At 38.1% G+C, this 11,851-nt stretch overlaps 1 protein-coding gene across 1 annotated transcript; it reads right to left on the reverse strand.

The window, feature by feature from the left end:
* Positions 1-1,351: 1,351 nt before the first annotated feature.
* LOC115525425 (olfactory receptor 1030-like) lies at positions 1,352-2,290 on the reverse strand. Its single transcript, XM_030332621.1, has one exon. The coding sequence runs from the start codon at positions 2,288-2,290 to the stop codon at positions 1,352-1,354; it is 939 nt and encodes a 312-aa protein (XP_030188481.1).
* Positions 2,291-11,851: the final 9,561 nt, after the last annotated feature.

Below are 11,851 nucleotides of genomic sequence, written 5' to 3' on the forward strand. Positions count from 1 at the left end.
TGGAACTCTACATAGGGATAAGAAACATTAAATTCACAGCAGGGTTGAGTGTAGGGAATGGCGAGAGAAACGGAATCAGGCAGGGAGGGCTTAGTTTGAGAATAGCTGAGTATGTGAAATAATCTGAGCCCAAACTGGCATGTGTGAAGCCGTAATAATGATTAGATACATTTGCACAGAAGGTCTTTACATTGTTTTCTATTTTCGATGCATTGGAAATAGTCCATAATAAAAAAAAAAATACAAGTGAAACTACCAAACCACTTGTATGATGAGGGTATAAGGGTGAATATTAATTTAAAAAAATAAAAATAAAAACCTTCTAAGGAAAATATGCCATTCCCTCAAAAGCCTTATGAATGAGGATTACAGTGAACTAGGATTATCACTCTAAAGGTATTTCTTTTCTTGGGGTGCCTGGGTGGCTCCGTCCATTGAGCATCCGACTTCAGCTCAGGTCATGATCTGAAGTTTGTGAGTTCGAGCCCCGCGTCGGGATCTGTGCTGACAGCTCAGAGCCTGGATCCTGCTTCAGATTCTGTGTCTCCTCATCTCGGCCCCTCCCCTGCTCATGCTCTGTCTCTCTCTGTCTCTCAATAATAAATGAATGTTTAAAAAAAATTAAAGAGATTTCTTTTGTTTAAAAAATATTTTTTAATTATTTTCAATGTTTGTTTATTTTTGAGAGAGACAGAGGGGAGGGAATGGAGGAGAGGGAGAGGGAGAGAGAGAGGGAGCAGAGAATGCCAAGCTGGCTCCCTACTGTGAGTCCAGAGCTCAACACAGGGCCCCAGTTTAGGAACAGGGAGAGCCTGACCTGGACCAAAATAGTCAGACACTTAACCCACTGAGCCACCCAGGCACCACTAAAGTTATTTCTTAGGGTAATATGAATTACCCAGAGATCTTTATTACTATGTGATCTATAGAAATGCAAAAAGAAAAAAAAATACCTGCTATGGTTGAAAAGTTTTCAGAAATCAGTTTGAAAATTCTTAAGCACTGTAAAAATTGAACATGTGATCATTGACATAGTATCATTTGGTAATTCTGGGGTTTTTTTATGACTTTGTACAATTACGAATTTATTGGTAGAATCTTTTGTTCTTTATTGATTTATAAAGCAAGAGCAATGCCTTCTGGTCTTGTCTTTCAGTTGCTATGCAGTATTTGTCCTTCTTCACTGAGACGGCACTTTAAATGTTTGCAAATATCTTATATAGTCTTCTAAGTCCCATATTCAAATTAGGAACGACAAAGAACATGTAATGACAGAAAGTGATTTGCTAAATGTAAATGTTCATTAATTGGTGAGATTATAAGACATATTACATACCTCTGACCAAAGTGTCTATTTAAAAAGTAATTTCTTTTGGACAACTTTCCTGATTGCTTGTTTAACATCTTTGTTCCGCAGGCTATAGATCAAAGGGTTTAGCATAGGGCTCACAAAGATATAAAAAACTGCGACAATTTTCCCCTGTTCTACAGATGCCTCGGAAGGGGGTCTCAGATACATGCAGAATAGCGTCCCATAAAAGATGGTGACGGCCGTCAAGTGGGACCCACAGGTGGAGAAGGCCTTGCGCCTCCCCTCTGCAGAACGGATGCGCAGAATCGTCGTGAAAATAAAAATGTAGGAGATGAGAATGATGGCAAGAGAGCATGTGAGATTGAAACCAGCCACCACAAACATGGCAGTTTCTTTGACATACGTATCCGAGCAGGCAAGGACTATGAGAGGTGGGTCCGCACAGTAGAAGTGGTTGATTTCATTGGGTCCACAGAAGGAGAGGCGAAGCATCAGGATGGTCTGTGCCAGGCCATTTGCAAAACCGTAAATATAAGGCGTAGCAACAAGAGAGAGGCAGACACATCTGGACATCTTGCTACCGTACAGCAAGGGGTTGCAGATCGCCATGTAGCGGTCGTAAGCCATCACCGTCAGCATATAATAATCCGTGATCACCAGGGCAATGAAAAAGTGGAATTGTAGAAGGCAACCAAGGAAAGAAATGGCTTTTCTCTTGGATAAGAAATGAACCAGCATCTGCGGAGCGACACTGGTAGCGTAACAGAGATCCACAAAGGAGAGATGGCTGAGGAAGAAGTACATGGGCGTGTGAAGTTTTGAGTCACTTCGGATTAACAAAATCATGCTCACGTTGCCAACTACTGTGATAAGGTAGATGACCAGGAAGACCACAAAAAGGACAGGCTGCAACTCGGCTCGATCTGTCAGTCCCAGGAGGATAAACTCAGTCACTGCTGTGTAGTTTGTCTGTAACATCGGCTTCAAATGGGGACTGAAAGAAAGCAAATAGAGATGCATGTCTTTGGTCAAGCATCTGTTACCCCCATCATGTCATCTGATAGTTCTAGTCTGAAACTTGTAAGTTTCATGTACAGTAAAGAAATAGCCTAGTAAGCCCGCAGTTGACAGTTTAAACATCTACATTAGTAGAGAGCTCCTTTTATAAAGGCAGTCATATTCTAAATGCTTTTCTTCAAGTCTCTTCGTGTTGACAAGACTTAATCTTCTCTGCAAGATGTATTACTTTTGTTCACTTACAATTTCCTTAAACGTTGCAGTTTTGGGACATTGCAGTCTGTTGTTTCTGCAATGTGGTTTCATGTGGTATATAAATCATCACGTGGTTTTTGCAGCTAGAGGGAATGACGCATATCCCTATAGAACTAGCTTTTGTCCTCTTGCCTCCCCGAACTCAAGATCTTTTCAATCAGTTTGTTCCCTCATGCTGCAATTCATGTCCTTTCCCTTGGTGTCTTCTCTACTCAGGTGGTCCCCTATCACCAAACCTTAGTGAACATGTAAGACTCAGCCTAGGATCTCCTTTGCTTTGGGTATCATTGTCAAAAATCACGGCCAGAACGTGGTTCATGAGGCGTAAAAGTCAATCCTGTTTTTGGTATAAGAAAAGATATGTGTATGATACATAATATATACGTATGTATATATATTTATTTATAAGACATATATATGTGTATATATATATATATATGTATAAGACATACAGATACCTATATATCAGTGATATCAAGTGTTCATAGGGTGAGAGACTAACGGAAACAATATATTAAAAGACTCCCTGGTATGGGAGGAGGTGATAATAATGAAAAAAAAAAGATTAACAAACATATCCAGGCATTATAGTAATTCAATTGCAACTCTACCTCCTCTTAGCTCTCGCAAAAATTGAGAAAAATTCTGTGACATAAATTCTATTTAAGTTTTTCAATACATGTAAATGATCTTACCAGAATAATCATAGTAATATTACAACTGAGACGAGACATAAGATACCCTCAAGTCCATCTCCCCATATTTCTGCAGGATAAAAGTACCATAAATATCATTCTGGAAAACCTACACTTCCTTTCAAAAACACACACTAAGGTATGGCAATGTTGCACTGCCTCTTTCTAATAGCTATGAGGCCAGGGATGGCGAGGGATCACTCTGTAAGGCAATTTGTAAATGTCTTTCTCCAGCACCTTGTCCACTACATTATCCCATGCTGCACTTTTGGACTTTGGAATTATTTGCCAGGGTAATAAAATGTAAGTCACCTAATGAATGTCACAAGTCACCTAAATGAATGTAATCATATTTATCTTGTGTATTTCTAAGTTCTTAAGATTAATTATCATAATAGACAAGTACTGTTTCTTGTTGGGATGGTATTCTTAATATCTATTTATTGACACATTAATCAAGAGTCAAAATAATTACAATCTCCATTTATTTGTTACTGTGCATTAATGAGGCAATACAAACTTGATCATTTCAGATAATTTAATTGAGTACTTTGCGACAATAACTTTTCTTTAAAGGAAGAGAGCACAACTTTCTATATGATACGAGCAAACAAACAAACAAAAAACTCTCATAAAAGTGTTTGTAGGTGGGCAGAAGTAGTTATGGGGATACCTGGGGGCTCTGTAGACTTGACATTCACCCTCACTCTGAGACTCTGTCATGTAGATGCTTGCTGTCACTAGGCAGCCACCCAAAGAGGTAGAAGACTGGTGTCTTCTTTAACAAGGATTATGTCTCCTTTACATGTGGCAGTGGTTCAGTTTGAAGTGGAAAAAGATTTAGAGAAAGTATCTTCATCAAATGCATTTTTCATTCACTTAAAAAATTAATATAGATTATAAAGTTGAGTGTGACCAAGTCTCCGTGAAGGGGATACAGAGTATTGCATGATCTGATGCTAATAATTATAAAATAATAGAGTAGTATTATCAACTTGGAAGGAAACAAAATGGTATTTACTACCATCCTGTTAGTTTTCTTCATGAAGCAACAGACAGTATGCATGGGTGGTTATGAGAGTCAGCAGAGATTAGAGATACCTCATGCATAAAATTTGGTTCTGAAAACAACTCCCTTGTTTGAGATATTTAATTCAGATAAAACTTTTCAAGTATGCCTGATGTGTAGGAAACACTTAGTAAGTTGTAGCTACTGTTGTATTTGGGTGAAAAATCCAGGTCTAGTCTAACATAAGGCTCAACATCGGAGTGTGACTTTCGGGGAAAAGAGTTTATCTAATCTCTAGCTAGAGCCTCATTGGCACCTGGAACAGTGCTTTCCCAAATGGAGCCAATCAATCATATATGGAATAGATGTTCTCTCTAGTTTCCTTTCTATTATAACTATTACTCTATTGTACTTGTATAAGTACTTGTACTCTTAAAGATTGTTAGAATCAATATCAACAATTGTGCTAATCCATTAGAGTATGTTTCAACCCGTAATTTGATTTTTTTGTTGACTAAAACATTTATTTCTACTTTCCAAAATATGTATTTAACAACACCAAATCCTACCTGTGAAAGAGGAGTGATTTCCCAAGGACAGCATGGATAGAAGAACCTGAAGAGTTTATAACAGAATTATCACATAGGCACCAATTCCCTGTGGTTTAATTAATTTAGCAACAAATCATTCAGACTATTTACAGTCAGTGTCTTATGCTTTAGCAAATCCTGACTAAGCTCATTGAGGACATGATTTTGGCCCATGCCCCAATATCAACAGGGAATCAAATCTCTTGAGAATCATAAAGCAATGGGATTCCTCATTTATTTTAAATTATGCTTGAATGTCTTACTATTTCTTGACTGGGGGAATAATAGGTTCTCTTGTCTACAACCTGTCAGGTAGAACGGTGCCTGGCGCACACAGAAAGTTTTGGAGTCTGGAATGTCATTGGAAGATCAATCAACTTAGGTTGATCTTGGACTCATTATTTACTCATTCTGAGCCTTGTGCTTTATCTTGTTACTAGGATTAATAGTCCATGTATTATGTACTGTGGGAATGTTATGGATATACACATGATATAGATGTGCTGGGGTTCTCCCTTTGTCACCCTCTCCCACCCTGACCCACTGCCTTTTCTTCTCTACCTTCCTTTGTCCCTCTGGAGTTGAACCCTGATGGATCACATCTGTAGAGCTCCTTTGGTGTCCAGTGTCAGCTGAGTTTGGCCACTGGGAGGAGCCAGTGGAGGGAAAGTAGGGAGAAAGAGAAAAGTAACTCAATTTATTTCTCCTTCTCTCCCCGATTCACAACAAAGGTGCTCGAGTGGCTGCATCCTTCCAAGCTAAACTCCTGCTGAGCTGTGTATTGGGAAAGACAGCGGCCAGAACTTGCTTCCTGCCTCTAGATCCCCTTGGGTCTGAGGTTTGTAGGCATCGCCTGGACACTGCTTTCCACAGCTAGCCTCCAGATATTTCTTCAACTTCTCTGATCGATTTCTGTAACTTTGCCTGTATTCTGTGTCTGTTCTTTAAATTCTCTTCAGGTAATCAGTCCTGAGTGAAATGTTGTTTTATGCCATGTCCCTAACCCAGGTCAGAGCAGCACACAATAGTTATTCAATAATGTGGCAGTGGAAGTAATAGCAGTAATAATGATTATTCATTTTGCTAAAAATTTGGACTATAGCTAGGTTTAGAAGATTCTGGCCTGGCGCTTATAAGGACCCTCTTTGTGTATCATGACTCAACTGAGGACTATGCACATGAGTCAGATATTATCACTACTAGCATTATTGCAGGTCGACTTGGATTTGAAAATGTGGCTTAGACTTGCTTTTCTGTTCCTTTCCTCTGAATTGAAGTCACCCAGGCACATAGGCATAGCCCTGGTGCTCTCCTTCCCTTTCCAGAGCCATGGCCAGTCAGTATGTCTGATTGAGATGAGACATGTTCATGAACCACATAGAGAATTGGATGCCTTGTCTGGTTGGCCAGGCAGAGGCAAGGATCCTTTCCATAATCCCACTAATCTGTACTCACCCTACTTAGATAAGCATGTGAGGGATGTAGTGAATGGAATCCAAAATGTCCTTTAAAACTTTGTCCCCCAGAGTCACTTAGAAACCTCTGCCTCAGCCTTTGTTACCATAACTGGCACATCTTTTCATCTCTTCATGCATTCCAGAAGCCTCTGGGTCATCCCTGACTATGCACTCTTAGTCTCACTCTCTCCCAGAGCCAAATACCATTTTCATGACTTTTCAAACAATGTCTACTTTTTATTTTGATGATTTAAAAGTTTGATTTAGTTCATAAAATATATTGAGTGAATGCTATATTGCCTCTGACGGTAGGTAAGGCTCAAATGTTTTCTCAAAAGATGCTTTCCCCGCCTCCGCAGAACCGAGTTTGACCTCTCCCTTCAACATGCTCTTAGCAATCTGCCCCCTTCTTTGTCTAACACACTCTGCTTAATTGCCTGCCATATCTCTTTTGCCACGAGTACATCGTAAACCCCTACAGGCAAGAACTGAGATCCCCGCAGGTAGCACAGGCCCTGGGATATGATCGTTTATCAATGGATACTTGGTGAACAATTTCAGAAGTGCGCAATGTGTACTTCATCCTATGAATACACAACTCTTGCTTCTCCCCTGTCTGGTAACTTCCGGTTTTATCAAGCACACTTCCTTCTCCCTCAAAAATGAAAACTGTAGGGAGACGAAGTGGTGTAAGTGACTCATTTGTTTAAGAAACCACAGAAAAGACATCAGAACGGGGGTATCTAATTACAGGTGATAAGCATGGAATATTTACTATGTTCCAGGTATTAGGCTTACCACTATACACATGTTAGTTCAGTTATTCCTCACACAACGTCTTGGGTCATTTATACTATTAGCTTCATTTTACAGATGGGAAACCGAGGCAAGGAGAGCTTAAATAAGTTTCCCTGGTAGATGCAAAGAATAAATTGTGAGCCTGAGATTAAAACAAGCCAACTGACAGTCCTTGATATCATGTTATGTATAGTTTAGCAAAGAAATGTGACGAGCTTACACCATGCTAGACATTCTCGAAGATTCGTGGCATTCATTCATTAATTCATTCATTCATCCATCTATCCATCCACAGGGTTAAAACCATTCAGGGAAAGCCTTGTATTTACCATTGTGCTGTTGATGTAGAGAGGATAAGCGAAAGTCAAAAGATTTGGGTCCTTAAAAGAGTTTCTGCTTCATGGTGGGAGGGATGACGCAAGCATATGTAAAGTTTCCCAATCAGGTTTCCATTTGTTAAGAATTCCTGAAGATCATGTTAGTAAGTAGCATAGAGTAGAGCTGGCACTCAAATAGCCATAATGCAATGGGCATAACAATAGTGTATTAGCACAATACAAATTTATTGAGAACCATCTATATTCAAGGTCTGGGGAATAGGCTGGCTTTAACATAATAAGCAAAAGCAGACATGGACCTTGCCTTCTGGAGCTGACACTCAGGGGATGAGACAGTCATGAATCAAAGTTACTTAGAAAACACAATTTAATTCATGGTTGGATAAAGGTAAAAACAGATGGAGAAAAAAAAATTTTAAGTGCAAAATAAATTGTTATAAAATATACCTAAGTATGTGTATTCACAATGAAATATGAAACTCGGGAATTTGAAGGACTTAGGGCCTGAAAGTAAAGAAGGTAAAAAAATATATACAATAGGCATCAGCCAACCCAAAACAAGGAAAATACTGCTGGTAGTCTATGAATATCAGGCAAAAGCACTTTTAGATTTTAATCACCAGAGTTGGGATAAAAAATTTAAAAATGATAAAAGGAATAATACTAGTTCTTTACAGGACATGAGATAATAAAATAGGAAAAAAACTGGGGTGCCGGGGTGGCTCAGTTGGTTAAGCTTCCGACTTTGGCTCAGGTCATGATCTCACCCTTGTGGGTTCAAGCCCTGCCTTGGGCTCTGTGTTGACAGCTCAGAGCCTGGAGCCTGCTTCAGATTCCGTCTCCCCCTCTCTCTGCTCCTCCCCTGTTCGCACTCTGTCTCTCAAAAATAAATAAACATAATTTTTTTTTAAAGTTAACAAAATAGGAAAAAATTGCAAAGGGAAATAAAACCACAAGCATCTCTCTCAGTTTTTGTATATGAAGCAATCAAACATTTGTAAGGTACGGAAGATCTTAAAAATAAATAAATCAATAACTAGATTGGCCTGGACTTCATAGAGCTGTGTTCTGCCCAACCAATCTATTCTGAGAGGAATTTCAACAAAATTGACTTTCAAAACTTGTGGTCTCAGGAGAAAAGGCCAATGATGAGAAGTAGGGTGCCATGAAATGGATGGACATGCATATGGTCCAGCACAAAATGGACCGCCTATAATTACTGAAGAGGAAAAATTATAACACCCCTATTTTGTTGCTATTTTCTCTGCGAACTCTTAAATGTGGATACGGCGCATTCAGACTTGGGAATTGGACCAGTTTGGGCAAGAAAGAAAAGATGACCAAGGCATGCATCACTGATGACAAATTGAAACATATGGTAAGACATAGTAAGGAAGATATATGATGGCAAGTACCAGAATACAAGAGTGGACACAGATCTAATATCAACCATGAATAACTTTTTTCTCGCTCTTCTCATAGCCACCAGCATTGGCTCAATGAAGTTGGTGTCCTGTGCCTTCTGAGAAAATAGTGAACATAAACTCTGGAGACAATAAAGTATTTCTGTACATTTTAATGGTATCATCTGTCAAAGATCCCTCAAGAAAATTCCTTAATGTTCAAACTTTCAGATGAGAGGTGATAAAACTATCTTTATAAAAATAGTTTGCATTGACAAAGGCTTTGACAGGTTGGTCCCACAGGAGAGAACCATGAAACAAACTGATACAAATATGAAAAATTCATACATGACAGAATTTTTACTAAAATCTTTTTGTAATTATTCTTTTTAAGTTTAGGAGTACCTGGGTGGCTCAACAGGTTAAGCATCAGACTTCGGCTCGGGTCATGATCTCACGGTTTGTGAGTTCAAGCCCCGTGTCCAGCTCTGTGCTGACAGCTCAGAGCCTAGACCCTGCTTCAGATTCGGTGTCTTCCTGTCTCTCTGCCTCACCCCCCCTTGTGCTTTGTCACTCTGTGTCTCTGAAAAATGAATAAACGTTAAAATTTTTTAAATAAAAAATAAAACAAATTAAAAATTTTTACGTTTGTTTATTTATTTTGAGAAAGAGACATGAGTGGGGGAAGGGGCAAGGAGAGAAGGAGAGAGAGAATCCCAAGCAGGCTCTGGGCTGACAGCACAGAGCCTGATGGGGAGCAGGATCACATGAAGCCATGAGATCATGACCTGAGCTAAAACCAAGAGTTAGACAAGCGGCACCTAAGTGGCTCAGTTGTTAAGTGCCCAACTTTGGCTCAGGTCATGATCTCATGGTTTGTGAGTTTGAGTCCCATGTCAGGCTCTGTGCCAACAGCTTGGAGCCTGAAGCCTGCTTTGGATTTTGTGTCTCCCTCTCTCTGCCCCTTCCCTGCTCATACTGTCTCTCTCCTTCAAAAATAAAAAAAAACATTAAAGAAATAAAAAATTTTAAGAAAGACTTGGACACTTAAGTGACTGACCCACTCAGACACCCCTGTACTAAAATCTTAATAAGAGCCATATGGAATGTTTAAAAGTTGGAAAAATTAATTATTTTCATAAAATGACAATAATAATTATATTGCAACATTTGTAATACCAGGAAAAATAAAGGCTTAAATATGCAAAAGTAAAACTTTAAAGAATTGAAAGAAAATATGAAAATATCTTTATAATAGGAAAGAATTGTTTAGGCAAAACATACAAAGCACAGCCATAAAGAGATTAACATTTGAACTATGTTACATAGTTCTATACTACCAAATATCTCATGCATGAAAGTGAAATACAAGCTACAAACAGGTTGAAGTATTTGCACTGCATATATCATCAAAAGGCTAGTATCTACTACTGAATACATAAGGAGCTATTGCAAATGTACAAAATAAAGATAAAATAACCCAGCTGAAAAATGAACAAAGAATATAGACATACAACTGAGAGAAAACTTTTCCGTTAGTATCAAAGCACTTAAAAACACTCCGCTTCACTTGTAATGACAACACAAAAGCTTAAATAAGAAATTAGAATCCATTTTACACCCATCAGATTGGAAAACATTTTGAAAGTCTGACAGTACATAGGAATTGACAAGAATATGGAGTAAAGACCAAATTCACACACTGTTTTTCAGACAGCACTAAGTAGAGCAATTTGTCAATATCTACTAAATGTAAAGGTACTCTTTTATCACCCAGAAATTACCCTCTTGCAACTTTACATGGAGGAACTCTTGAACTTGTCCACATTCAGAATTTCAGAGCAAAATGGTTTTCTAGATTTTCATATTACCAAGGAACAGGAAAAATGTATTCCCCCATCAATAAAAGAATGGATAGATAGACTGTGGTATATTTATATACTCATGTGGACTTTACCAGTGACAGTTCATGCTCCATGAATCAGCATGGATGAATCTAACAAGATTCAGTGAAAACAGAATAACTTGCAGTAGGATAGCGTGACTTCATTTATAACAAATTTTAAATCTGCCAAAATATTATATAATTTTATGGACACAGGAACACCAGCAAATAATAGAACTCTACATAGGGATGAGAAACACTAAACTCACATGAGATGTTAGTGCAGGAAATGGAGAGAGGAATGGAATCAGGCGGGGAGGGCTCGGTTTGAGAATAGCTGAGTTTGGGAAATATTTGAAGGAAAACTGGCACGTATGAAGCCTTAATGATTAGCTCACTTGCACAGGTGGTCTTTATAATATTTCCTATTTTTTGATGTATGTTGGAAATAGTTTGTGATAAAAAAGAAATACAAGTGAAACCACAAAACCAGTTTTATGATGAGGGTGGATATTGATTTAAAAAAAAAACAAACCTTCTAAGGAAAATACGCCATTCCATCAAAGCCTTATGACTAAGGATTCCACGGGACCAGTATTGTCATTCTAAATATTGTTTAGAGTAATAATCAGAGATACATAAGAACTTCTTTGTTATGTGATTACTGTAAAGAGCAAAAGAGAAAATAAACCCTCTCACCTACTATAGTTGGGAAGCTTCTGCATATTAGTTTGGAAATTAATAAGCACAGTAAAATTAAACATATGGTCATTGACATAACTTGGTACTTCTGTCTTTTATAGCTTTGTATCACTATGAGTATTATCCATAGAAACTTCTGTTATTTATTAATGTATAAACCAGTAATAATGCCTTCTGGTTTTGTCTTTGAATTTCTAGGGTTTGGGTTCTTTTTTTTTTAATTTACTGAGATGGAACTATAAATACTAACAAATAATTTGACACTTTCAAGATCCAGATGTGAACAATAAAAGTCGAAAAGTAATCAATGACACAAGGTGATTTGTTAATCTTAAATGCTCATTTATTGGTGAGACAATAAGATATATTACATACCTGCGACCAAATTGT

Source organism: Lynx canadensis, chromosome D1 (genome assembly GCF_007474595.2).
Source record: "Lynx canadensis isolate LIC74 chromosome D1, mLynCan4.pri.v2, whole genome shotgun sequence".
Classification (NCBI taxonomy): domain Eukaryota; kingdom Metazoa; phylum Chordata; class Mammalia; order Carnivora; family Felidae; genus Lynx; species Lynx canadensis.

What these genes read in the sequence shown, in the direction of transcription:
- LOC115525425 (XM_030332621.1), bottom strand. Translation starts at nt 2,290, where the DNA reads ATGTTACAGACAAACTACACAGCAGTGACTGAGTTTATCCTCCTGGGA.